Raw genomic sequence first — 25703 nt, 5'->3', positions numbered from 1 at the left:
TATTGTTCCGGAGCGTACTTTTATTGTCACAAACACATACAAAATCAACTAAGCCCATCACTGTACAATATACTGGCACTTCAGCGTTATTATAAGCATCGTGCCGCAATTTCAACAAATGCAAAATTGAAGAAATGGGAAACAAAGAATACAGAATTCGCTTCTCGATAACGCAAAAAATATGGTTAAGTAAGCAAGCTACGATCACAGCTTTCTTTGACTTGAAAAAAGCATGTGTGTTGTGAGGAATCGCCGGTAAATATTGCACATAGTAAACAATGTGTATGCATAAACAAACCCGGTGGACAATACATTCCCTTAAAAGGTGTTGACGACGTAGTTTCTTTTTCTTGTTCACTGGGTAAATAAAGAGCACATACAAACAAACCCATTTGACAAACATGTACTTAGCGAGCGAGCAAAAATGTACCAAGGTCAAATTTGCTTTCGTATCACAGTGAACCAAGCGTTTTAAAATAGAAGAAACCACATCTCCGAATGCTTCACGATTCAGTACTGCTTTGTCTGATTCACTCGTATGCCAATCGCGGTCTGAGATCATGGCGCTCCATTGTTGCCACTGTTGATGCCGGATATTTTAAGCGCGTAGGCGGTTTTTCGCAGATAACGTTCCGTGTTATCACTTGCCTGACTGACGTGAACCTTTCGTGGTGTAATGCAGAGACAAGTGGGGTTCGTTTCAATTCAAGGAAACACGAATAACCGATCAGTACAGTAAGTCCGTGATCCACTTTCTGTAGTTTATTTTACAGCGGGAACGCGTTATGCTGTGGTAGGATGTCTAAGGATTTCAGGGTGCTTTGCCAATAGTTTCAGCGCCACGCACGATCACGAGGACAAGCTATAGAACGGCTTCTCAGGCAATGTAATCGAGCGTTTCTGATCTGTTATTGTTGACACTCACTGATAATTGTGCCACAAGGAAATCTGGGTCACCTTTACGTATCAACTCTGAAGCCCTTTATTAGCAGACCCTCCTTTAAAACGAGTAACCTCGACCGACTTCTTTTTGGCATGGGACGCCACGACGCAATTTTTCCGTGATAAGAGCGCGATTTTCAAGCGGCGTGAAACCTCCGAAACATACCTCCGCCTGACAACGTCGAGGTGAAAATACACACATAATGTTGTCCCACGCGAAGTGCGGCAGTTATTTATCTGAGACCTTAATCTCACGACGTAGCGGGTCGACTTACTTGCCCGTCTCGTTCTTGACGAGACGCGTAGCGGCGGAGATCATCAACTGCGGAATGTACTATGAGCAGCAAACAAAATAATTATTATCTACGGGACCGGTGGTGAAAAGGGCTGGGATATCGCGCTGGCGAGAGCCGGAGGAGGCCTAGGCGACCTTGTCTTCCTGCCTGCGGACCCTCTGCAGCACGCCTCGGGCATCGGGCGCGTAGCGCGATTTCCAGGTCATGGCGACCGCGGCGTCGGCGAACATGCTCGGAAGGTTGAAGAGCAGCAGCGCCAGCAGCCAGCCGGCGGTGCCGTCGCAGCGATAGTAGCGCCGCGGTCGCGCCCTGGTGAGCGCGTGCGCCATGGCGTCCACCACCTCGGACAGCTCGCACCGGGACACGCTGGACAGGAAGCGGACCATGGCCCGGCAGCGGTCGCGAGCGTAGTCCTCGCCGTACGCGGCGCGCACGTGATCCGGGACGGCGGCGAACCGCTTCAGCAGGTCCTGCTCCACGCGCGGGTTGATCTCGGTCCTGCGAAGGCAAGGCGGGGCGACCGAACGTGGAGACCGCTGTGGCAGCTGCTCTGAGCGCTGTTAAAACGTCCGCGTTTTTTTTTTTTGTATTATGACGCCAGCGCTACCGGACTCGCCGATTATACGCCGATCTGTGGCCGCGGCATGCACTCACACGTAGTAGGTGGGCTCGATCGTCGACACTCCGACGCCCCACTGGGCAAGCTCCCGCCTGAGGCCGTCGGCGAGTGCGATGACGGCGGCTTTGGTCATGGCGTACGGCACGATCCACACGGGAGCCACGCGACCTGCGCACGAGAGAGGAAGAACACGAGGCGAAAGCTTCACAGTCTGGAGCCGAAGTGAGTGTGACTGGTTCGGGGAGTCGACCGGATATCGCCGGCACATACATATATCGCGGTGGAACGGTAACCATAGCCTTTCGCGTAATAACAACAGCGCAGAATTGGGAAAAAGAAATTAACTAAAGTAGTGTATTGTTTCCAACCTCTTGCGAGTATAACATTTTTAATCTGAAAGGTCACGTCGATTCGGTCAAGTTATGCTTAATGGGGCTCTGAAGATACGTGGTCATGTGCAGCGGTGATTCTTCTCCCCATTGCGAGACCGAACAAAAAAATCTTATTGCTCTGAAATCGGACTAAAACCTCCTCGACACTTACGACGATCGAGAGCAACGCGCATAGGGCACACACTCAGTTCGATTGCGCATGGCCTACTTTGCACTGGTGAAGCAAGTTCGGTTACACACTTCGGGAGAAAATCGGTAGTAGACGAGGCACAATGCTCTTCCTCACAAGCTACACAATGGGAACACAAGTATAGTAAAATAAAGAACAAGAACAGGTCACAAGCTATTTTAATTAGCTATCATATTGTAAGCCGACTGTATATCCCTTTCTGAGGTATCCGTCTTTAGAAAAATGTGGGCTGATCCCGAAGGCAGTGTACTGTAACTGCGTTTCAAACATTAGCTGTCTTGAGGGAAGAATGCGGCAAACGGGCATGTGCCAGACGTTTCGAAGGGCGACTTTGGAACTAAAGAAGCACGCGGGCGATCGTGGCCTAATGGTTAGAACATTGGGCTGCTGCGCTGGAAGACAGAGGCTCGATGCCACGATCGGTCACTAATTTCTTTATAACATTATAGGAAGCCTTCACGCCTCCTTGGAGGTCTATAACAGAAAACTCGAGGTGTGTTGAGCGTACGCGGTCGCGTCAATAATAATATTTGGGGTTTTACGTGCCAAAACCACTTTCTGATTATGAGGCACGCCGTAGTGGAGGACTCCGAAAATTTTGACCACCTGGGGTTCTTTAACGTGCACCTAAATCTAAGCACACGGGTGTTTTCGCATTTCGCCCCCATCGAAATGCGGCCGCCGTGGCCGGGATTCGATCCCGCGACCTCGTGCTCAGCAGCCCAACACCATAGCCACTGAGCAACCACGGCGGGTACGGTCGCGTCACAGTGTGCACGAAATCGCAAAAGCGATACGAGGCACAGACACGTCACTGGTCAATGAGAGTGCGCAAAGTCACCTGCGACGCACGAGCGCACACCTGTCAAGAAGTCGCAATCTAGGCATGCTGTCTCATAGTTAGAGGCGTTTAGCTCTGGCTAAATCCTTCTTTCCGCAATCTCTCCTTCCTGGAAACGCACGGCTTCTTTTACGGAAATAAAAATTCCTAAAGTTTCATCGAGCGCAGGCTGAGATACATATTTTTCGCACTAAACGAGATCCAGTTCGTTCCAACAACACGACACCTTCTTAAAAAGGCATTACTTGAAATCGGGAGTGCAGCGCGGCTTTTTATTTAGCATAAAATTTAAAGCTCGCGAGCATATTCTTAAGTATAGGTCCCAATAAAGCAAAGCGTGCGGAAACAGAGCATTGTAAAGAGAAAGGCGCTCACGCGAAGCGCCTTTTCCCGCAGCTGCGCACACCGTGGGTAATTTTTCTCTTTCCGCCGTGCGTGACCGTGCGAGAGGAATGATTGCGGGGACGGCTCCGTGGCCTTGAAGCAACCAGCAAAGGGGGACGCGTAACAGCGTCACCCTCCGTGGTTGCTTTATGCCTATGGTGCTCGGCTGCTAAGCACGAGATCGCGGGATCGAATCCCGGCCACGGTGGCGGAATTTCGATGGGGGCGAAATGCGAAAACACATGTTTGCTTAGATTCAGGTGCGCGTTAGAGAACCCCAGGTGGTCAAAATTAAACCGAAGTCCCTCACTACGGCGTGCCTCATAATCAGATCGTGGTTTTGGCACGTATATATATGAACTCCCATACTTAAAATAGGAAAGCGTTCCCCCCGGCATTAAGTGATACGAAATCAGTGCACCGTCTTGTACCACGATGGGAAAGCCTAATCACCAACTTCAAAAAAATTCAGTACCTTTGAGAAGTGACGTCACCGGCGTAGCACGAAGACCCATCGATTTCAATGAGGGGCAGGAGCAAAGTTGAGCGCGCTCATCTGTTACCAGGAAAGTGTTGACTTCGGCTGGTTCGTAACGGTCTATGTTGTGAACAGCGTGGCATACAAGTATACAGAAGACACATGTGCTGATGTCTCCACTCTTAAATCATTGTGTTTCAAACTATTGTTGTTGCTGTTGAAGTCCCATCATATTCTTTCGAGCTGCACAGTGTGCCTTGAAGTTCGTTGTAACTGTTTACAACAGAGCCCGTAACGAGAGTACCGGGCCACCTACATTACATTTCAAGATACAGCGCACCGCAGTGAAAACTACTAGGCGTTGTCTGGAGCTCGAAATCTTAGTTCCGGGCCACGTTCCATGCGCGCCCCGTGCCGTGTGCTGCACTCTGATGATGATCGCAGCTTCCACCAGCGGCCACTGTTGGCATCAGAGCACTAAAGCCCCTTAACATAGCACTGCACGGGCCAGAGCTGGCCCAAGAGCCCGGGCGCGATTTCCAATTGCTAGTAGGTACAGCGGGGCGTAGCACTTGCGGAGACGACGGACGTTTCCGCGCGCGCGCGAGTAAGAGCGGGTGCGAGAGAGGAAATGTGGGGACTTTTGCTCCTTGAATATACGACTCTGCCTAGGCACTACGGAGGAGTTTCTTAGAGCGTGTCGTATGCGCTTGTCCCTATAGGCGCGCCGGCAGAAGTCGCGGGCCGCGGTAGTGCTGAACCTAGCATCGCAAGTTGGCGGCTCGACGCAATTATATTTATTCAATCGTGTTGTTTGTTAATTAAAACAACGTGTCACTATTTCGCATTATTGGCGGCGCCTCCAGAACACCAAAGCGGCAACGGGGACATCAAAGCTCCAAACCACGGCTCCGACGCACGGGCCGCCCTGCTTTCAGCTTTGATCGCCCCACCCCCCCGCTACCGCTTGGGTGAACCGGAGACCCTGCGCCGCCTGCTTTAATATAACCTAAGGTGCTCTCCTGAGGCCTCCGCTTGCCGGTTACATGTGGCCTCCTGGAGCAGTGCTTCTGAAAAATGGAATCTATCGTCGCGACTAACAAAGTGACCCGCGACTTATACAACACCAGTCAGAACCGTGCCCCTTCAGAGACAGCGATCACCAAATGGGGCACCCGTGCCCACTGCCTCACTGCGCGGGCAGTCAGGCGGCGGAGCGTAAACAAACTCGACCCCCCTCCGCCATGCCGGCACGCCTAGGGAACAAACACACGCTACACGCGCAAAGAAACTTCTCCACCGTAGTGCCTAGGCAGAGTCGCATATTCAAGGAGCAAAGGCCCCCAGATTCTCCCTCTCGCACCCGCTCTTACTCGCGCCTGCGCAGAAACGTCGAGCGCCGTCAAGAGCGCCACGCCCCGCTGTCCCTACTAGCAATTGTAAAAACGCAGTCCGGGCCGAGTCGGACAGAGCAATTCTTGGTGCCTGAAGCCTTCGGGCCCTGGCCGGGCTTGAACCCCCCTGATGAGCCTTAGCTCGGATCTTCGAACACATGCTGGCGCTCTGTATAGATTCGATGTATTCTCTGTACAGCTAAAGTGACAACTTGGAAAAACTGGCTGTTAATTACCCCAGCAAAGAATATTAAAAAAATTCGAATTGTATTTTCCTTGATTTGATTGTGCAAGAAGTTTTCTCGTTGTTTTTGTTGTTTTGATTGTTGCTAAAACACAATCTTTATTCTACCGAAAGAACAAAAAAAATACTGCAGAACGCTCTTGATATGGTCTGGCTGTTGCTGCCTCTTGCAGTTGCACTATTTCATCGCTCCCAATACGATTATTTCATTTCAATTGCCTCATTTTGCCACTTCTTTATTTATTGTACCACATTGACGATTGCTCTATGGTCACCGCAGTAAGCATACATAGCTTACGCCTTAACAGTATTCGCAGTGTTCTTCGTGAGCCTTAAATTAATGCATGAGAATTGCTTCGCCGTGGGCTCAGATGTGCTGGTATTTCAGTGCGTTTCTCACATTAATTTTTTTTTTCGTGCTTAAGTTATAATATGTGCCTGTGAACACTCAGCTGCTCTCCCACCTAATAAATTTTAATCTTTTTCTTGCTGTGAGAACAATTTACAAGAGCTATTTTATTGCGATAGCAATTAGGACACCAAATGGGAGCTCGCGCCGCCACCATCGTTCTGTCACGGTGTCGATGCGCATGCGTATAGCCACTCGCGTGGAGGGTTGCGTTTAGCTGCAATAACGCCGAAGCCAAGCCACCCTCATGCAAGGTATGAGACCGGGCTCGCTAGCGCTCCATCGTGTTCCACGCTATGTAGCAAATGAATCACTTTCACGCTACGCCTAATCGGCTCTGCCGTAGCCAGGGCTGAGGTAATAGGGTTCGAAACCAACCATCGGACATACTTGGATCACTGAGTATGCGGCAATGTGTACATATGCGTCGCCCTTCAAAGAATCTATTTCCCGCCAACGTAGGCCACTGTAGACGCGGAACTGGGTAGGTACTGCTGTTCGAGGAAACTCTTCGACGACGACGACTTGGAGCACTGTTGTATGTTCCCATCAGTCTGTGCTTAGTGTTCAATGAACCTCTTTCATGCCAAATTGAATTACTGGGAAGGTGCCTGTAAGATTTTGCCGCTGTTCAATCAGCGCCTTCGACACCGACTTGGTTAGCTACGCATGTTCCGCTGGGAATGTGCCGCTCTACAATGACGAAAACGATCCCTTAAATTACTCTCGTGCTGAGCGGAATCGAATCCATGTCACGAGGGTTCCTCAAGAACAGCAACCCAACGCTTTAGCATGGAGCGCCAAAAATGAACCGATTATGTCCCGCTTTCAATGAACGCCTAGACGCCATCTCTTTAGCGAGCTGCACCACGAATGCACTGGTTATGCGCTACTCTTCACTGAACATCACGGCAACTTGGGTCACTGAGTATGTGCCGCTGAGTGTGCGGGGAGCCAGAGGACAATTCTCAAAGTTCGAAGGCATCGGCGCGCCACGCTTCTCGTCTCGGACGCCATGCGCGGACTTCTAGTCAGCACCTGTAGATGGTGCAGCGTGTTCAAAAAGAAGCGCGAGCGAGGAGCCCAGTTGCCGCATGACGCGTTCCTAGGGTTTCGCACATGCAGACGCGCCACGCACTTCGGAGGCCATGCACCTCAGCTTCGCGGCGGCGGTGCTAGAGTGTGCCGAGTGTTCTTAGGGAAGCACGGAAGAGGAGTCCCGCTGCAGTACACGGCCCATGCACAACTCGTCTCGACGGTGGCAATACGTTGTGTGGCCTATATCGATTCAATGCCGAGCGCATCACCGTCAGTAGTCATCGTGAGATGGGTATTGCCGTATTCTGTAGTGTCTTAGAATACGCCACCGAGGCAACGACAGGTTTGATGCGTGTGCAGACTAAGTTCCACCGGTGGGCCCGGACTGCGTTCGTTCACGTACTCACGGGTCGGGCCCGGGCCTTATACGGGGGTTCGGGCCGGGCCCGATGGAAAATTCGGCCCGTGCGGGGCTCCAGGTCGGTACCGTGTGGGTTTACATGTGGGTAGTCGGCTGCCGACCAGCGCTAGGCTACAGCCTCGGACACTTTCATTACAGGTTGTACAAAGACGGACCGTGACTTCTCTTTCTTCGCGAACTGACCTGCGTAGCTGGCGACGAAAACGAGCCTGCCTCCGGAGCGGCGCAGCAGCGGCAGGAAGGCCCGCGTGACTCGCACCGTGCCGTGCACGTTGACGTCGAACATCCAGCTGACCTCCCTCTGGGTCGTCCACTCGAACTCGGTGAAGATGTTCACGCCGGCGTTGCACACCACGCCCCACAGTTCTGCGCGACGAAAGGCCGACAGCCCACGAATGACCGTTACTGTTTGGTACGTTCCTGAAACGACGTGCATACCGCAGCGCACACGATTAAAATCGTCAGGTGCGTGTGCTATCGCGCAGATTCAAATGTGATGAATTGCGAAACTACTCCAACGGATCGTTACGTGTCCAGGTTCATCTGCATTTGTAGCAGTGTCTTAATTAATACTTCGGAACGTACACTTGATGGGGGCTACACACTCCATGCATGCTTAGAATCCCTCCACAGAGCGAATGCACCTCGCACCTCCATGTAATTACGCGTATCGCGCGTTCTGAACGGTTATTTCCTGATCGCGTTTCAATTTATGCTGATGGTGCACGTACAGCACGAGTACGAAGGAACGAAAAAAAGAAAGAACAAGTTAAATGGCCATTAGCACGTAAAAGGTTTGTCGGCACCAGCACGTTTTAAAGGTTCACCGGAACATGCATGACTCTGCATGCATGTTGATATGAACGCAACGGTTTCTAGCAATAAAAAGATAAATACCATCATTCGTACAGTCATATTCATTATGTGACTACGGTGACACATACTTTACGGGAAGATATAACTTACTAAGACCTACTGTGCTAACATCCCAAGCAAGAGCCACATTTGAATCACTGTTGGCTGCTGTTTTGGTAAACCTGGGGGAATTACAACCGTTAAGGCTCATCATATGTTGCTTCTGAAGCCATTATCTTAACGTTTCAAAGTTTCAATGGTTTGTCATCGAAATTTAAGAAGAGCCAACTCGAATATTACGCTTCCATACTTTATTCTAGCTTACTTAACGAAAAGTAAAAAGAACATTGCTTTAGAATTTGCTCTAGAGACTCAGTAATGCAGAAACACTACAGATGATCACCTATACTGCTTTCATTTACGACCCTACCACAGTACGTGTAGGCTTGCTCGTATCAGCTAAATACAATCAATATGAACTGCGCTTCACCTCAGATGACAATTAGCCCCTTACCACGAAGTTCATGCTCACGCAGTTATTTAGCCATTTACAGTATACCGGAACCCCTGACTTAGAAGGAGAAATAGCTGGTGAGGATAAGACAATATGAAAGTCTGCAAGTGAGCTATATGTTACTTTAATGCCCATGCAATGAACAGCGCTTTCATTAGAGTTCGGCCTCATTTGCATATTTCAGGGGTAATTCACTTCAGCAGGTATATTTCCGGGCACATGTGTCAGCGCTACACGAGTATGGCCCCTATAGCGAAACCTCCCCGCCTCGTCGTTGAAGAAACTCACGGTGTTGTCCCGCCAGTTCCCGCTCGACTAGGGTCACTGCTTCGGCGACCTGCTTGTCGTCGGTGACGTCTAGCGGTACCACCCGCAGGCCGGAGCTGTTGGCCTCTTCCAGTTCCGAGCGGCTCTGCTCCGGGAAGAGACAGCCGGCGAACACCTTGTAGCCCTCGCTGTCCAGCCGCTTCGCGAGCAGCCGGCCGAAGCCACGGTCACAGCCTGTGGCATAGCGCGGAATATAGGAAGGCACGTGTGGGCCCCTGGTGAACCGGCGTGGTCATCACACGGACTCCCGTGGTTATTCGTCGAGCCTAAAGTCCCGGAGCAACAGAGGGGCTATGAGAAACCCCGTGGCGGAAGGATTCGGATTTATTTGAGTGCGTGAGATCTTTAGATGAGCACAGAATTATGCGGTAGCGTTCTCGCGTTCCGTCGCCATAGGAAAGCGCGCTCTCTCTCTCTCTACGGCAGGAATTTGACACCAAAAGTCCGTGCTAACCAGCAGGGCATCATATTATATATATATATATATATATATATATATATATATATATATATATATATATATATCCAGTGAGTGCGGCGGAAAAGAAGCATTTCTCATGAGAACTGACGCTCTCGCTGATATAGTCACAAACAGTGATGCTTGACTCCATCAGACACCTTTTCTCGGCACTCAGTTCGTCTAGTGAAATGTTACTAACTTTGACAGGTGATTTAGTTAAAAATTTGTTATCTCCTTTTTATGTGTACTTGACCGTTACTTATGTAAAAGCTTAGAACAGGGGTACTTGGAGAAGTTAAATAAAAAGATCTTAAATAAATACTTAGGCAAGTAGTGCAGTCGCATACCTTGATATAATAAACAATGCGCCGATGACTTATTCACGCGCTTTGTTTTTCGACCACTTCGAGTGCGTGCACCGACATTTGTCGGGTTCGTTCTCCCCGTGAAGCCGGCACGTGCCTCTCGCAAGCGATCTTTCCGTCCATGCGTGCAACACGCATGGACGATTAGTTGGTCAAGCGGCTCTGTAAAAGAATTCACTGACACATATACATATCGCTTATCTGAAAGGACGAGAGGAGAGAAAAATTACCGGAAGCCTATAGAGCATATCGCTTAGACAACTGCGATGGACATTTTCCGTCCCTCTCATTTGGCACAAGTAATTTGCGGTCTTATTGGATCGCGGAGGAAGGGGCTCTATCTATTGTGTCAACAGTGCGACGAAGCCTATAGCGATCTTGTCATATCCTGTACTCAGTTATATGACAGAAGAACTGATCTAACTGCATGCACACCTTACAGGAATGAAAATATTAATTTCAAACGTTTCCCGCTTATCAAACTGAAGCGTATACATACTGTATACTTATGTCAGCGTGTATTGTGGGTTTTCTTTTGCTGACGCTATCTACGCCGTCCAAACAACCGGCGACGTTCAACGACCCAAATGGTGGCTAATGAAGCGCATCAACGCGTTCGCTCGGCTTGCGCTGTCTTGGGTGACAGAGGAAAGACAAAGGATGCGAAAACAATTGCAACGCAATCGTTGCCACTTCCTGGACGGGGTTTCAGCCTTCAATAGCGATTCCGCGGCGAAGTTTGTGTGCCAGGAGCCTCGTAACATCGACATTTTTTGTTTTCGTAAACCTGTGTAAGCAAGTAGTATAAACTGAGTGCTATATTAAGGGCAGAGTTGTCGCTGAGCGCGTTTCTCGAGACAAAGGAATTAGCAACCTTCTTGACGAATGACGTCGTGGTTGAGACCATAGCTTGAGACGCGGAGTGTGTATTTCCTATCTTTGACGTCACTGCGTGCGAACAGACGAGTAATTTCCAGCATATTGGAGAGTGCGCTAAAGAATTTTTTTTTATTTTATTTAAAAATACTGTCAACCCTCAGTTGAGGGTCATAACAGGGAGGCATGTTACATATGCGTTCATACAAGACAGCCAGATACAAAAGAAATATGCACATGCACTAGAGTGTCCTACGGATACAATACAAGATACGATATACAGACTGTAAGACATGTATTCAAATGTTCAACCAGCTGCCGCACGCACACAAACAGAAAAAAAGGAAAAAGAGAGAAAAAAAGAAAAGAAAAACTTTATAATATCCACATGGTAAAGTTTTAGCAAAGAACCTTGATTGCATTTGTAAACAATGCAGTATCAGAACTGCGAACAATTTCTGCAGGCAGCTTGTTCCACAGCTCTATTGACTCTGGGAAGAACGAACAACGAAAGGCATTGGTTCGGGACAAGTACGGTTGAATAGCTTCACTATGATTTAAGCGGGAGCTCAGTCTGCCTGGACGTTTTAAATGCAAATCTTTACAAATACAACTCCTACAGCTCGAAGACAGCTATTTCCTATCCTTTGTGGCAGCTCCCTTTACTATATGCTTTACAGGGGCGTCAGGGGGGAGGGGCATTATCAGAGTACTATGTTGGGCTAGTTGGTGCGTAGCTTAAGAGCGATGTGCGGCGCAAGCGCAACATCAGCGGAGAAATTAAGAGGAGACAGAAAGAGCGCCATACTCGCAAATAGTTTTATTCCAGGAAGCATCCAATACATAGGCACATACATGCACACAATGACCACACACGTCACAGGTGAAGGAATGCGGACAAAACAGATGAACTTGCAGGACAGCTATTTCAAGCCAGGCAGACTATGAGCAAACTGAATCTAAAATTTGACATTCGCTTTTGTGATGTGAAACCGGTCTTATCCGGTCTTACTCAGTGTGTCTGAATCGCTGGTTCGGGGCCTGAAAGGCGTCAGCAGAAAGGCCTGGGCTCTTGCAGAGAGAGCAGATAAAAATTTGGAGGACGCTTAAGTTTCGCCTTTAAGAGTGGAACGCGATAGCCTTCAAAGATGCCTGACTGCTTCTCACGCTTCCCGGCAACTGCAGCTTATGTAACTTTAATGTTTACGGGGAAACACTGGCGGCGGACACTATGCACCAAGGCGAGCTTTCTAGCAGAAACGCCGCCTCTTGCCTGGTCCAATACCCGAGGTCGTGCCCAGCCACGCCAAAAAAGTTACATCATTTTCAGGTTTTTGTTATTGCTTCGTACTTTTAATATTTCAGTCAGAAGATTAAACATATAAGGCATGCGCTATCGGTATATTGTTTCACGACACTTGTTTTTCGCCGCAGTAATTAGCAAGGGCAGTAACTTCTTGAATGCTTTCCTTCTTAGGACAAAATACAGCAATAGTATCCTCATATGCTAGTACTTTCATATGTGCTGTCTGTAGCTTAAAACCCTTTATGCGCTCATTGTTTGTGATCCCCAGGCAGAGAGGCTCGAGATAGGCCGCGAACAGCAGGGGTGACAGCGGATAACCTTGTCTTTCCGAATATCGCACGCAGATGCTGTCAGTGAGCTCACCGTTAAAAATTATTCGCGCCGTGCAGTTCACATGCGCCATTCGGACGCCGTTCGAAATGACGTCACCGACGTTTGAGTGTTCCAATAACATAAACAGGACATCATGCGATACCCGGTCAAATGCTTCGGCGAGGTCCAGTTGCATCATTGCTACTCGGGAGCCGGTCACGTCACAGCATTCCAAAACTGTTCGTACAACGTGTACATTTGTTGCTATGCTACGGCCTTTAATGCCACCCGTCTGGTGCGGTTCAACCAGATTTATTATCACACTTTGCAGCCTCTTGGCCAGTATTTTCATTAATATTTTGTAATCCACGTTGGTGAGGCTTACTGGACGATAGGACCCCACCAACAAGCGTTTTTCCGGATCGTCCGACTTGGGGATCAAAACAGTATGTGAGCAGCTAAATGACAGCGGTAGGGCTGCCCACTATCGCATGATTCAACTAGAACTTTGAGCAGAATATTCCCGACGTGGAATTTAAAATATTTGTAAAAAGCATCAGGTCTTGGAGACCTTACTGTCGGGAGTTCGTCTATTGAGCATTCGACTTCAGCCAAGGAAATGGGTCGTTAGAGACTTGTTTTGACCTCATCATCAAGCTTTGGCATTAGGTGCAAGAATCCTGTGTGAAAGCCATCTTTCACTTCAAGTCTGTGCCCAAGCAACAATTCATTGTAGTGTTCTACAATCGCGTTTCTGATCGCAGCAGGCTCTGTAGTGACGACGCCTCTATAATGAATTTGCCGTATTTATTTTTGATTCCCGTATCGCTTTTCGTCTGATAACTCTCGTTTTGTTGGCGTCTCAACCGCCCAGAATTTTTCAGACCTCGCTCTTATCACTGCTTCCTCGTACTTTTCAGTATCAAGGCTTTCAAGCTGTTGTTTCACTTCTTTTATTTCTTTCGTGTACTTTCCTGGTTGGAAGCTATCCATTATAACTAAAAAATCAAGTTCCTTATGCATTTCTTTCTTTCTTCTTTTCCGCGTGTCGAATTGCACTGGCCTTTTCGATCGCCATAAGCTTTATTCTCTGTTTCATCTCCTCCCACTCGACCGTATAGCTGGAGTGCTGCGTTGAAAGTAATTTTTCCATTTCTTTCGCTGTCTCTTATGAAGTTCTTCGTCCTTTAAAAGTTTCGCATTCAATTTCCACAAATGCCAGTGAAAACGTCATCTCCTCATCATTGTGCCAAAAGTAACGTTGTGCGAGGAACTAACTGACAGCATGGTGTCTTCTTTCCGTTCTTTGTATACGATGTCGGCGTTTGTCATTCTGTCGGCACATCGGGTGGCTGCGCCGTATTTATTCGAAAGAGCTTGGTATTAATTTCATTTCTGCTGTTTCCACTCAAAGTGGTCTTCTGCTCGTTAATTTTTTTTTCGAAGCTGAATTGCCGTGCTATCTGCATTTACGCTCCGAACGTCGAGAGTGAGCGCCAAGCTTTCTGTGAAGCTCTTGAAGCGCATTTGAGGTTCGACAAGGTTCTAATACTGCTAGGGGACTTCAATTGCGTTTGTTTTGCTCAAGACCGCGCAAAAGCTTTGCCGCTGAGTGATAAGAGTGTTCACTCCCTTAACTCTATGGTCAATGACTGTAACCTTGACGATAGTGGCCAATTGTTTGCTAGCAACTCAACACAAACATGCACACTTTCAACGAGATAGCCGCGCCAGATTGGATCGAGTGTACGTCTCTCTAGAACTTGTTCCATTTTGCGCGGGGTATGACGTTCAGCTCGTAAGCTTCAGTGACAATTGTTTAGTTTTTGCAGCATTAGGCCACAATTGCGCGCATACTTATACCGTGCCAACGCCAGCTATCACTTTGAGACGATTGACACGTGTGTCACATTGCGTGTATCGTAGGTGCGCGGGAGAACATGTGGGCGCACCAGTTTATTTTAAGCCAAAGAAGTAGAAATAAAATTAAGAAATTTATAGCAACAATAAACGCTTCGCGAAAGCTCCTTTCTTTCGCATCTGCAGGCGCTTGTGTTCCTTTGCCCTATTTCTGAACTTTCATCGGACTGTGTGTAGCACGTGTGCGTTTGTTTTCATGTCTGCGTTTAAATGTAACATAAATAATTTTTGCTAGACACAACTGATATTCCCATTCAATAAAGAAGAAAAGAAGTGCGGTTGCACATATTGTGGTAAGGGGGTTATAGTATGCTATAAAGACACGGACAACAGAAGTAGAAGTGGACAGAAGTGGACTGTCGACTTCTACTTCCGTTGTCAGTGTTTATAGCACAGTATAAGACCATTATTACAAGATGAACTTCCACCAACCAGCCCAACTTGCTGCTCTACGGCGGTTGTGCCCTAACACTGAGAGCATCGGTCTGCTGTGTTGGGGTGACCGAGGTTCGACCCCACCATCACTCACGTAATTTTTTTTTTAATTATGAGCTATTGAACAAGAAAAGCAACACCACTTTGCAGTAAGGGTAATACATTTCCGGGAGAGTCTGCAAAGAAAGCTTGGCCTTTAAACAAAGCTGCATCACGGGTAACGCTTTACGAGACGTCGACCCCCCAGCATATCAGGTGGTATAACGATACCTCTCGCGAAAATTCCGAGTACACACCGGTATGTCCGTACGTCACAGCACCCATAGGCCTCCCAGTATTAACCGTGAAATATCGCAACGGACTAAACCGATAAGTGTCCCATCAGCACATATCAACAGATCTACCTGGCAGATATAGCTTGACATTTCTGGCGATTTCTATATACTCTCGTTTTCTCTTTCTCGGAAGGGTGCCCCGGCTCACCTGTGACTAGCACGGCCTTGCCCCTAGGGCTGAGCTTGGCGTTGGGCAGCAGGAGCGTGGTGAGCGCCCAGCCGAGGAGCAGCGTGAGTGCCAGCAAGGTCAGGAGGGCGCCCAGCCACCACAGCGCGTACGACCAGCCGTGTTCGTGGATCTCGGGAAGCCATCGCCACAACGCCACCAAGCAGGCAGCCGCGAAGAGGTGCACGGCGGCGTCCCGGCGGACCTGCAGCTGGAAGTTTAAAAAGCCATCGATTTAAAGGCACACTAAAGTGAGACATTAAACCAGATTAGATTGGTAAAGTATCCTTCCTAAGCTCTCTCTTCGCCAATATTGTAGTAAGAGGTTCTTGCTAGGTTCTTACTACTGTCATGTCGTCGACTAGGGGACCTTCTCCTGCATATTCTTATTGCTTATTTGAACTTCAATAGAAAAATAAATTACTGCTACTACTTCTTTCCACTCTAGAAGAGAAATTGAAGGCCAAAATTCCTCATTTTGAATTTCGCGTTGAAAGCTCGGCGCTGTACGTCAGTGTGACGTCATGGAGTTCACAATACTTTCTCGATCGTATTTGGGACGTTGTGTCGCATTAAATTATCTCAAAATTTGCTAAGTCCGTTCTCTGGCTCCTTTAGAACACAACGCGCGATCGATCATTACCAATACTGAAAAAAATAACAAGGCCAAAGCAGGCACCATCAAAATCGATGCCGTCATGGCTGACTGGCGCGGGAACTTCCAGGAGGCATCGTCACCCGTCTCTGGATTTACCGATCCTCCTCTCTGGATAAGGGCGACTTTTCGGTATTGTAGAAGGCTAATTTACTAATACAGCTCAAATTATTTTTCTGTTTAGTGTACCTTTAACAATTTGCAGCTGCGACCGCCGCTTAGCACTTAGAAGTGTGACATATTGAAGCAACTTTTATGTTACAGCGAAGCTATCGTTGCGTCTAGACGCGTTGGAGAATGTACGCTCTAAAGCAGACGCACAAATGTTTGACGAAAATTTGTTGGAAGAACCATGACAGCTAGCGCTTTGAAATTTATAGAGTATCTTATTCATGTCAAGCATCACATATGGGGAAATATAAGTATGTATAAGTAATTACACGCTTTGTGTGTAACCATACCCAAGTTCTCTTAATTGCGCTTAATTTAGAGCTCGCTGGAGCTGTAACTGAAATTCAGAACTGTTATACATGTCAAGATAAAGCTTAGTAGGAATGACAATGTGATTGACTAAAGTGAAAAACATGGCGCACAAATTTTTAGCATTGTAGATGCTTTGAGGCAACCGTGCGGAATTATCAAATATGTGCTAATTGGCATTCTCAGTACTTTCTGGGGGACTGAAACGTTGGTCGGGGTGACGATTAATTCATCGCCAAGTTCATTAGAGCAGCGATAAGCGTGCGAATGACAGAGATGACCGAGGAAAGAAAAGGTGAGTTCGCTGAAAAATACAACGGGAGGAGGATTACGGTACATGCAGTGCACGCTATTTAGACAGCCACGATTGGGTATACAGCACTGTGTCCCCTCAGATTATGTCTGTGCCGACTAAAGCGCACATCAGTGGCACTCTTACGCCTGAGGCCCTGTTTAATTGTCGCTGCGTCAACATGTTTTCATCAGAACCCGCTGTTGGCCGAATTGATGAAACATTGCGCGCGCACACACTATAGACGGCCATCAGTCCTAGCGCTTGTCGCTTTTCCTGTGTATTTTTTTTCGCGCTCAGACCATTTTCATATCATCGTGGTGCTTCGACTTTTCCTCTTCCAGTAAACAATCAAACACTTAAGGAAGGCGTCACGCGGATTTCCGTGCACATATAATGTGAAAAACGAGACGCAAGAAGAGGACAAATAAAAAGCTGTGCCGCCTTTCTTTTATGTGTCCCGTTTTAGAGCAGTTTTTCGTAACGATGGCTTGCCAAATAGAGCTTCCGTTTCCGCGTGAGGTTCTGGCGAACATGTGCGTTCCAGCTCCAGGAAGGTTCGCCGTATTTCATATCCGAGTCGCATAAATGAGAAGTGCGGCACCCTGCGACAGCCTGTCGCCGCACGACCACGTTCGTACGGATCTCGTCACTTTCGGTGCCGCGTCCTCGACTGCATGGTTGCTCACAGCAAATACAATGCCTGCATGAGACGCTCAGTCGCGTCGGCGGAGTCCTGCATGTCCGGGCCTCGTCATGTATTACAGAAAAAATAAGAAGTCTTCGACTCCAGTTTAATTTCCGGAGCTACACGCGCGTCATGTATCCACAGTCACGTTATAAAAGTGCAGTCGGCGTTCAGCTATCTGCGCGCGCTTCCAACATGCACTGCAAACAAAGTCTTTAGATAGCGTTCCCGCATTTTCGAGTCTTGGTAGGATTACTCTGAGAACAGAATAATTTCACAATTCTAGACGTGCTCTTTCAGATGTCATGTGTGCTTGTTTTCAATCAACTACGTGGTTCCTACCCGCTATGGGGGACTGGCCAGGAAATGGATGCATTATTCCAATTTATACTGAGGAATAAATTTCCGAACACCTATGAACTTAGCGCCGTAGAACGCAAAATTATCTGTTAAAATAAATTCAGTAAGATCAGATCGAAAGAATAATCATTAATCTAAAAATACATAAAAAATATAATTTAGCAGGGCATTAGGTTGGATTCCATAATATAATTTTGGACATCGGAGCAAACGTCCCTCTGGTTGAATCACAAAGTGGAGGCCAAACTAGAGGATAACAGGTTTTGCCAAGTCCAGGCCAAGTCTTGGAAGAAGTATGTCCGATATCCCTTTTCTTGCTGAAGTCGTTTGGTTGTTGGTCTCGTCATCGTCATCGTTGTTCCACTGTTGCTATGCATGTATCCTATCAGCTCTGTTTACGAAGCTAAACCGGGTCAAATTTATTACAACGGATTTTGTGTCCTTTCCATACCTTTCCAGCAATTCATTAAAAAACTATGACACATACAATAGTACAATAAAAGGACACTTGAACTATTTCAAATTAGTCCTGTGGAGATCCTCCAGGTGGAAAAAAGTCCCATGAAAAAGGCAAAACTGTCTTCCAACCGAAAACTGCCGAAGATGTATCCGTTCTATTCTCGGGAACGTAGGCAGGCCTTGCGCCTCAGAGATGTCCGGGGCGCTATGCAATTGAGAGCGCCGCTGTCTACTTCCTTGGTCACGTGCTAAGCCTTCTTGACTCCAGAAAAGAGAGCGGTGCAGATGCTGATGAGATATCTAAAAGTATACGCGAGTATGCTACCGCTACTATGTCATGTTGAGTCTCTTGTCAGCATTTGAGACATTGTTATACCGGTATGTACACTTAAAATCAGGGATTACTTTCCAGATCGGTCTTGATACCTCCACCTGACGAACGGTGTATACTATATATATATATATATATATATATATAGTTTTTTCACAGTATTGCCGGAAGTCATTTTGCGTAAACCGCGAGGCACGACAAAGGTGACCGATAACAGAGCTTGCGTCAATAATGAAGGCGTATACGAGAAGAGCAGGAAGAGGCGTAGTCGGAACTCGCCGCAGAAAATTAAGGGCGGTGGCATTACTTACTGCCCAAGCTCTCCTGACGTACAACAAAAAGTGCCGTCATGTGACTGGGTCGTCGCTTGTACTACACGTTCAGCTGTGGAGAAGAGCGGCGTCTCTTTTGCTGTTCACGTGGTCCGCGCTGTAATAATACGCCCACGAAGTTGCTCATATTCGCGCTCTTACGTTAAGCACGAGCGCGCAGCTGCAGATTGCCGAAGTCGAGGGCGAGTTTCGGGTTTTTTTTTTTCCTGGCTCTGTGTTTTAAATTATCCTGTATACGACGACTTTCATTGCGAAACTTGTTAAAGGCTCGTTTTCAATTTTTTTCTTCTTATGCTGAAGACAAATCACATAAAGTAGTAACAGACAATGAATACAAAGAAATCGTAGGGGATGATAATTGTCTCGGTTAATGTAAACGTCGAAATAATCAGGAAAAATGAAAAAGTGAACGAAAAGGTAACTTACCAAAGGTGGGGATCGAACCCGCACCGTCCGCATTAGTCGTGCAGAGCTTTGCCAATTATGCAGCTGCGCTAGCCATCCTCTCGCTCGCTTTCTTGGGGGTTTTGTGTACAAGAGCAGCCCTGGCAGTGCTAGCCAGAGCCGCTCATGGCCAAGGCGGCGAACGCAGAAAGTCCGCCGGCGTGCTATCTTTCCTTCAACTTTTCCTTTGCAGTTTACCTGGTATTGTCTAGAATTGAAATAAACGCAACAATTAGCTTCCCCGAATCTTTGCTGGCTTCATTGTCTGTTACTTCGTATATAATGAAGAAGGGGCGGGGGAGGGGGGTGGGCATATGGTGTAGCATGCTGTGATATAGAAATTATATAAATAGGAATAGAGTGCCTCGGAAAGGCTGGCCAACATTTAGATAGGTGGAGCTACCTTTGTCAAAGATAGGTCCGCCTATCGAAACGTTGGCCAGCCTCTTAGGGACACTTTATCCCTGTTTATAGAACTTCTGTATCACAGGTCGTATATTATTGTAGAGCTTCGTGGATCCCCTCCTTCGTCTCGCTTATTGCTCGCTCCTTATCTGTTTTACGAGAACAGCTTGAGTTGCAGACCTGCGAAACAGAAGATTTCGAGAAGTTGGAATTGTTTGGCTCGTTAAAAAACAATTTCGCAATAACCGACACCTCGTGGATGTTCGTGTTAAGCATTAAAAAAACAATGCGCGCACACCAATGAGTTCGTGGTATCGTAAGATAACCTATGTTAATAAAATACGTGAGACAAAGCTCTCTTGTGGATGTTGTTACTGTGGAAGTGGCATTTGCACTGCATATTGCTAAAGAACAAATATGCTTGGCGAAACCGTTGAATTTACGTACCACGTTCGTTCAGATTCGCGCAATATTCTAATTCTGTGAACTGACACCATCACATCAACTATTCAGAGACCGCGCCGTCCAGCACCATCTATCCACCACCGCTTTTATGGCTGCATAGAATTTACGTGATGACACAGGGCAGCAGAAAATTTCTTTCCCGATGCAGGGGACGGACGCAAACTAAGGCCCAGAGGCCAATACTCGCATGCTAAATAAAGACGTTTGTGCAGCCGCCACCTGGCAGCCACCGAGAAAGCGATGACCTGGATATTCTAATAGGGTAAGCGCGCGTTACTGACCTTGTTAAACGTAAAGACGGGAAGTTGAGGCACTCGCGGCGTATACTATCAGAGCAAAGCATCGAGGTCATCTGGAGGCTATCGCGTAACGTGCACATTTACTGCGCAACTGCTGATTTCGTTTCGTGCGGCGCTTGCTGATGCGATGTCAATGCACTTGGAACCTTTTTTTCGTGTCTACGCAAGACTACATTTAAAAAAACTGCGGGCATGATTTGGCGGTTGGAAATATAATCGCAGAGCTTTCGGATAAGTGCAAGCTTTGGTTTCGTGGACGCAGCCCGGTCGGTAATTTAATGCTGGGTACGATGTCACGTGGGGAGCTTTTACTTCGGAGAAGGTATCTTATAGTTTCGAAATAGCAAAAAGTATTGTGACCAACGAAATGCCACTCCCCACTTTTTTCGTCAATCTCATCCTTTCTATAGGTTGTGCTCAATAACGAGAACCTTTTACTCGGAATCCTAGGTATCGGAGATATAGAGACAGAAAAAAAAAGAATACCATTGGTTCAGTTGAACACAGCTCGGTTGCTTTTGGACATGTGGAACCATGCTAATTTTGAAAGATTGTAGCGTTTTGACAACTACAGCACAGATTGACTAGCACATTGTCATTTGCATTTACGACTTTCTAAGAAAAATTCAGGGGCTGTCGTAAGTGACAGCAATACCATAGCGAACATTTCTCCAAAAACAGCAATGTCCAATAGGGGAAACACTGTACTTTAATGTTTAGACTTTAACCCAAAGCTTTACTTTTAGTGTCACAGATCCACGGTCAAGGTTATAATTTGATCATCTGCTGTTCTTTAACCTGGATTTAATCTGAACACTCGAGTATTGCGCATTTCTCATACAAATGTCGCTGCCGCGGGTCAGGGTTAAGCCCTTGACGTCCTACTCCATAGTCCACTCCAAGTCCCACATACATTGAGCCGTATACCGTCGGGTGGTGCCGGTTATCAGGGAAGCCGAAACCTAGAACAAAATGTGGGGCTCGGCGTACTACTTATGAATCAACAAAACAGCGCACAATCCCCGTTGCAGCCCATGCATCCTAAAAAAACCAAGTAGGCGAACGATGCCCGTAGCGCACCATACGATGCAGCGGTGCTGCAGACATACCAGGCCGCCGATGAATCTGTCCGCGGACAGGGACGTGAACATGGGCTACGCAGATTCGGCGTCCCCGGCGCCGCCGCATGGGAGGAGCTGCACGACTCTTGCCTGCAACGCGGGAGCACAGCTCGCTACAGCGTGTGTTGTGAGTATAGCGCAGCAGCAGGCGGCGGCTGCGGCGGGCGGCAATGTGGCGCAACGGAGCAACCCTGTTTCCTCAAGCCACTTCGAGGTCAGGGCTGTCGTCTTCTCGCCGGCCGGCTCCTCCTTGCCGCTCCAGCGGCTGCGCTGTACGGCGGCGTCATCGTCGCAGTCGTCGCCCCCTCGAGATACCGGCTCTCTCGCCGTGCATGCGTGTCCAGTAGATTCGTTCGGTGACGGGGTTCACGGTGTATAGCGTCCCATAAACCGCCCGCGCGAGCGCGCGCTTGCGCTCTCGCGTTGTGCAAGTCACCGACGCTCGCGCGAAGCCGTCGCCGCCACGCAATCGCCCCGCCGCGTGCAGCGCGGTGTAATTGCCATCTGTTGCGCGTACGAATTCTGAACCGTGCATACGGAGCGCCCCACATAAGCGGTGCTGCTCCCAAGGTTCAAGAAGCAAAAGTAACTCTTGAAAGCGTGGGTCAAACCGGCTGACGAACAGGGTGGGGGAAAAGAGATTGACGGCCGCAAGTCATGACGAGTACAAAATAAATGTTTGTACCTAAGTTCTCTTCCCCTTTCCTCCCCACCCCTTTTCTCTCTCTCTCTCTCTCTCTCTCTCTCTCTCTCTCTGTTTCTCTCTCTCTCGTTTGTGGTTCTTTAGCATCCCATTGCGAAGCTTGAATTGCTTGAGCGCTTGAATTGCTCGAGCGCTGTGAATATTTAATTACGTGATTGTTGTGATTGCTTATTGCTACCAGTATCGGCTTTAGTTCCAGGCGTCAAGTCCACCGTGACGCCGTACACTTTCGCAAGACGTCGTGAAGATTACTGTTCATGGCCAAGTGGTATTATAAACCGCTGGCTTGACGATGTATGTACATATACCTACACATATGCGTGCAGGCATGTGCAGGCATTGGGCCGTAGACCGAAGTATGAGGTGCGTACCCGTTTCCTTCACCGCCGTGCTGATTCTTTCCTTCTTCCTCGCTTGAGGAGCAGGAGAAGGAAATAGGCAGGGGGTTAAGGAAGCGTAATATCGGCTGGCTGCCCTGAACTGGGGTAACGAAATGTGGGAAATTAAAGATGGTAGACGAAGACCTGTAATAAAATAAAGGAAGAGAACAAAAATTTCCCGGAAACCATCGACAATGATCGTCAATATAAGTAAAACGAACGAACGAACGAACGAACGAACGAACGAACGAACGAACGAACGAACGAACGAACGAACGAACGAACGAACGAACGAACGAACGAACGAACGAACGAACGAACGAACGTACGTACGTTTTTCTTGCTGAGTTCTACCACTGGCCTACAACGAAAACAGACGAAAAAGGCCAAGGAGAGTCACGTTAAAGAGTAAGAAGGCGAATTACTGGCCGTCGTCGATGCGTCGCTGATTAGAAGAGCCACAGATACGCGAACGCTGCTTTCACTGGTGATGCGACTAATGTTTCCAGGCCGCAGCAGCTTTAGCAACTCCATGGACACTATAAGTTAACGGATTATTTAGGCACCCCCTTGGCATTTCTTCTGTGGTTCCCGATTCATCGGGCTCTTTTGTTTTTTCCGGCTCCGTAATGGCGAAACAATATCTATCTTCTGTAATTCTGCGCACAGCAGTGGTGGACACACTCAGAGTGCGGTTTGACTGGGCGCACCCTCGAATACGTTCAATACGTTTTCTCATTGTTTCTTTCGGGCGGCAGCGTGCACACGAAAGCTTTGATGCAGCTGCGAATGTGACCGCGAACATCCGCCTTAACACCGTGAAGAGTACTCGTGAAACACGGTTGCTCGACAACAAAGAGCCTTGCGAGGAGAACTACGATTCCCTCGTTTTCTAGGCGCAAAGCACGAAGCGCCCATCCTTGACACGATTTATACAAGCTTTTCCAAATTTTCTGTCATGTAGGCACGTTTCAAAGCGCGTTTAACAAAGCCACTGGTGTGGGGCGCATGTGCTTCCGTGAGTATGTCGAGTTCACGAAACTAAGCTGGCTGTATACGCGCTGGGTTCTGTTGCGATAAGAAAAAAAAAAGCCAGTAGAAGACAACGTTTCCTCTTCACTGCAAAGAACGCAAGGGGCGGCGCGCACAAGGAAGCGAGCATGCCTTGGAAGGTAGTGGTGGTATGCTGGTAGTGAAGGTATGCTTCTCCACCTCTCCCACTGCAGCAAAAGAGTTCGGCTGTCCTTGAACGAAGACGTTATTGCACGCGCGCAGCAGAGGTGTGGGCAAAATATAGAACGGCAACACATATGTCACTCCTCTCCCAGAAGCCCCTGAAACTTTCCTATTCTACCTCGCCGTGAACACTAAGTGACTATAGGCTGTGCGCATTACATAGTTATAACTCTAAAGGTGACTTGTGCATACTGTAGCTCAAGTTTTCTTCCATAAATAATGTATAGATTCAAATACAGAAGTATGGTAATCTTCGTTAAATGGAATCGCCTTATTTGTAGGGTTGTATTTTTTTTTTAGTTCGCAGTGGGGGCATGAATTATCGAGCGTATTATTCCAAGCGCCGGAAGCCCTGCCCCAAACAAGCCACAACCTAGAGAGACCAGGAGAGATTCCACCGAGCTCTACAAGTCAATAGACTTCCCCAACCAACCAGAAATCAACCTCATAGCCTCTACACAATTCTCTCCGCAATGCCGCTTCTACGGAGAGTCCAGGTCCCTTAGCCATATATTGTAGGGGGTTGCAGACAGGCACCACATTTGGTGGTGTTGTTTAATTGGCACAACGGTGATAAGCGGTACTTGCGTCGAGAAATGTGAGACGTATAATGATCGGCATTCGACGTGTCGATTCCTCGTGCTGACTGAGACTATATGATCGTCACGTTCCTCGCCGCCACCATGCGCCGTTCTTCCGGTTCCCGCATTAGGGTGCCTCCACGTCCCGCATGGGGCCCCCTTCGCCACACTTCTCGTGCATTGCTGAAGTGTCGTTGTCGATCTATATTCGCTCTCTCGTGTATATATGTAAATAGTTGTCTTCTTTACTCTCTCCTCTTTCTTACGCTCTCTCCCTGCCCTATTACTCCCCTGCCCCCATCCCAGAAATTGCTGACCGCCGTTCAGGTGTCAGCAAACTGCGCTATAGAGACAGTTACAGTGCGGTCGGCAATCCTTTCCTTTTAAGGCTAAAGCCTTAAGTGACTCGTTGCAATGGCTCATACCCGAAACAATCGGTGTGTAGTCCAGTGATGCAAAAAAATATCATCATCAGGAATGGCTTCTACCCATGTGAGCAAGCAAAGATGGCAATGGCTGAATATGAATGAAGAAAGAAAGAAAGAAAGAAAGAAAGAAAAGTGCATAGAAAGGCAGGGAGGTTAACCAGAGGCAGTTCCGGTTGGCTACCCTGCAAGGGGGAAGGGGGAAGGGGGATAAAAGAAGAAAGAAAGCGGAAGGGGGAGATAGAAAGAAATAGAGACGAGCACGACCAAACCGCGTACACTAGAGAGCGGTAGGGGGTGGCGAACCAAAGAACCATTAGGTAGTGCATTAGGTGCCCGCATGTGTAGTTCAGGAGGTCGACCTACAGCGCGTTAAATACGGATATGTATAGAATGTAAAGCAACGGACCCAGAAGATTCCAAATCTCTCTAATGTGTGCACACGGTGTACCTCAAGGATCCATTCTGGGTCCGTTGCTTTTCATACTGTATATAAATGACACAGCTAACATTCCGCTTATCCCGGGC

At 48.0% G+C, this 25703-nt stretch overlaps 1 protein-coding gene across 1 annotated transcript; it reads right to left on the bottom strand.

Moving 5' to 3' along the window:
• Nucleotides 1-22223, bottom strand: LOC142579128 (D-beta-hydroxybutyrate dehydrogenase, mitochondrial-like). The gene is made up of 6 exons (XM_075689031.1): nt 21839-22223; nt 15502-15730; nt 9306-9518; nt 7832-8014; nt 1893-2025; nt 1-1736 (listed from the first exon to the last, which is right to left on the bottom strand). The coding sequence occupies exons 1-6, from the start codon at nt 21878-21880 to the stop codon at nt 1364-1366; spliced, it is 1173 nt and encodes a 390-aa protein (XP_075545146.1). The 5' UTR covers nt 21881-22223; the 3' UTR covers nt 1-1363.
• Nucleotides 22224-25703: the final 3480 nt, after the last annotated feature.

Source organism: Dermacentor variabilis, chromosome 4 (assembly GCF_050947875.1).
Source record: "Dermacentor variabilis isolate Ectoservices chromosome 4, ASM5094787v1, whole genome shotgun sequence".
NCBI lineage: Eukaryota > Metazoa > Arthropoda > Arachnida > Ixodida > Ixodidae > Dermacentor > Dermacentor variabilis.
Note: the sequence above shows the minus strand (reverse complement) of the source record. Positions and strands in the feature narration are given on the sequence as shown.

Coding starts and splice junctions, on each gene's coding strand:
- LOC142579128 (XM_075689031.1), bottom strand. CDS start 21,880: ATGTTCACGTCCCTGTCCGCGGACAGATTCATCGGCGGCCTG. Junction 15,731..21,838: donor ACAGATTCATCGGCGGCCTG/GTATGTCTGCAG, acceptor TTAAACTTCCAG/CTGCAGGTCCGCCGGGACGC. Junction 9,519..15,501: donor CAAGGCCGTGCTAGTCACAG/GTGAGCCGGGGC, acceptor GCTATGCCACAG/GCTGTGACCGTGGCTTCGGC.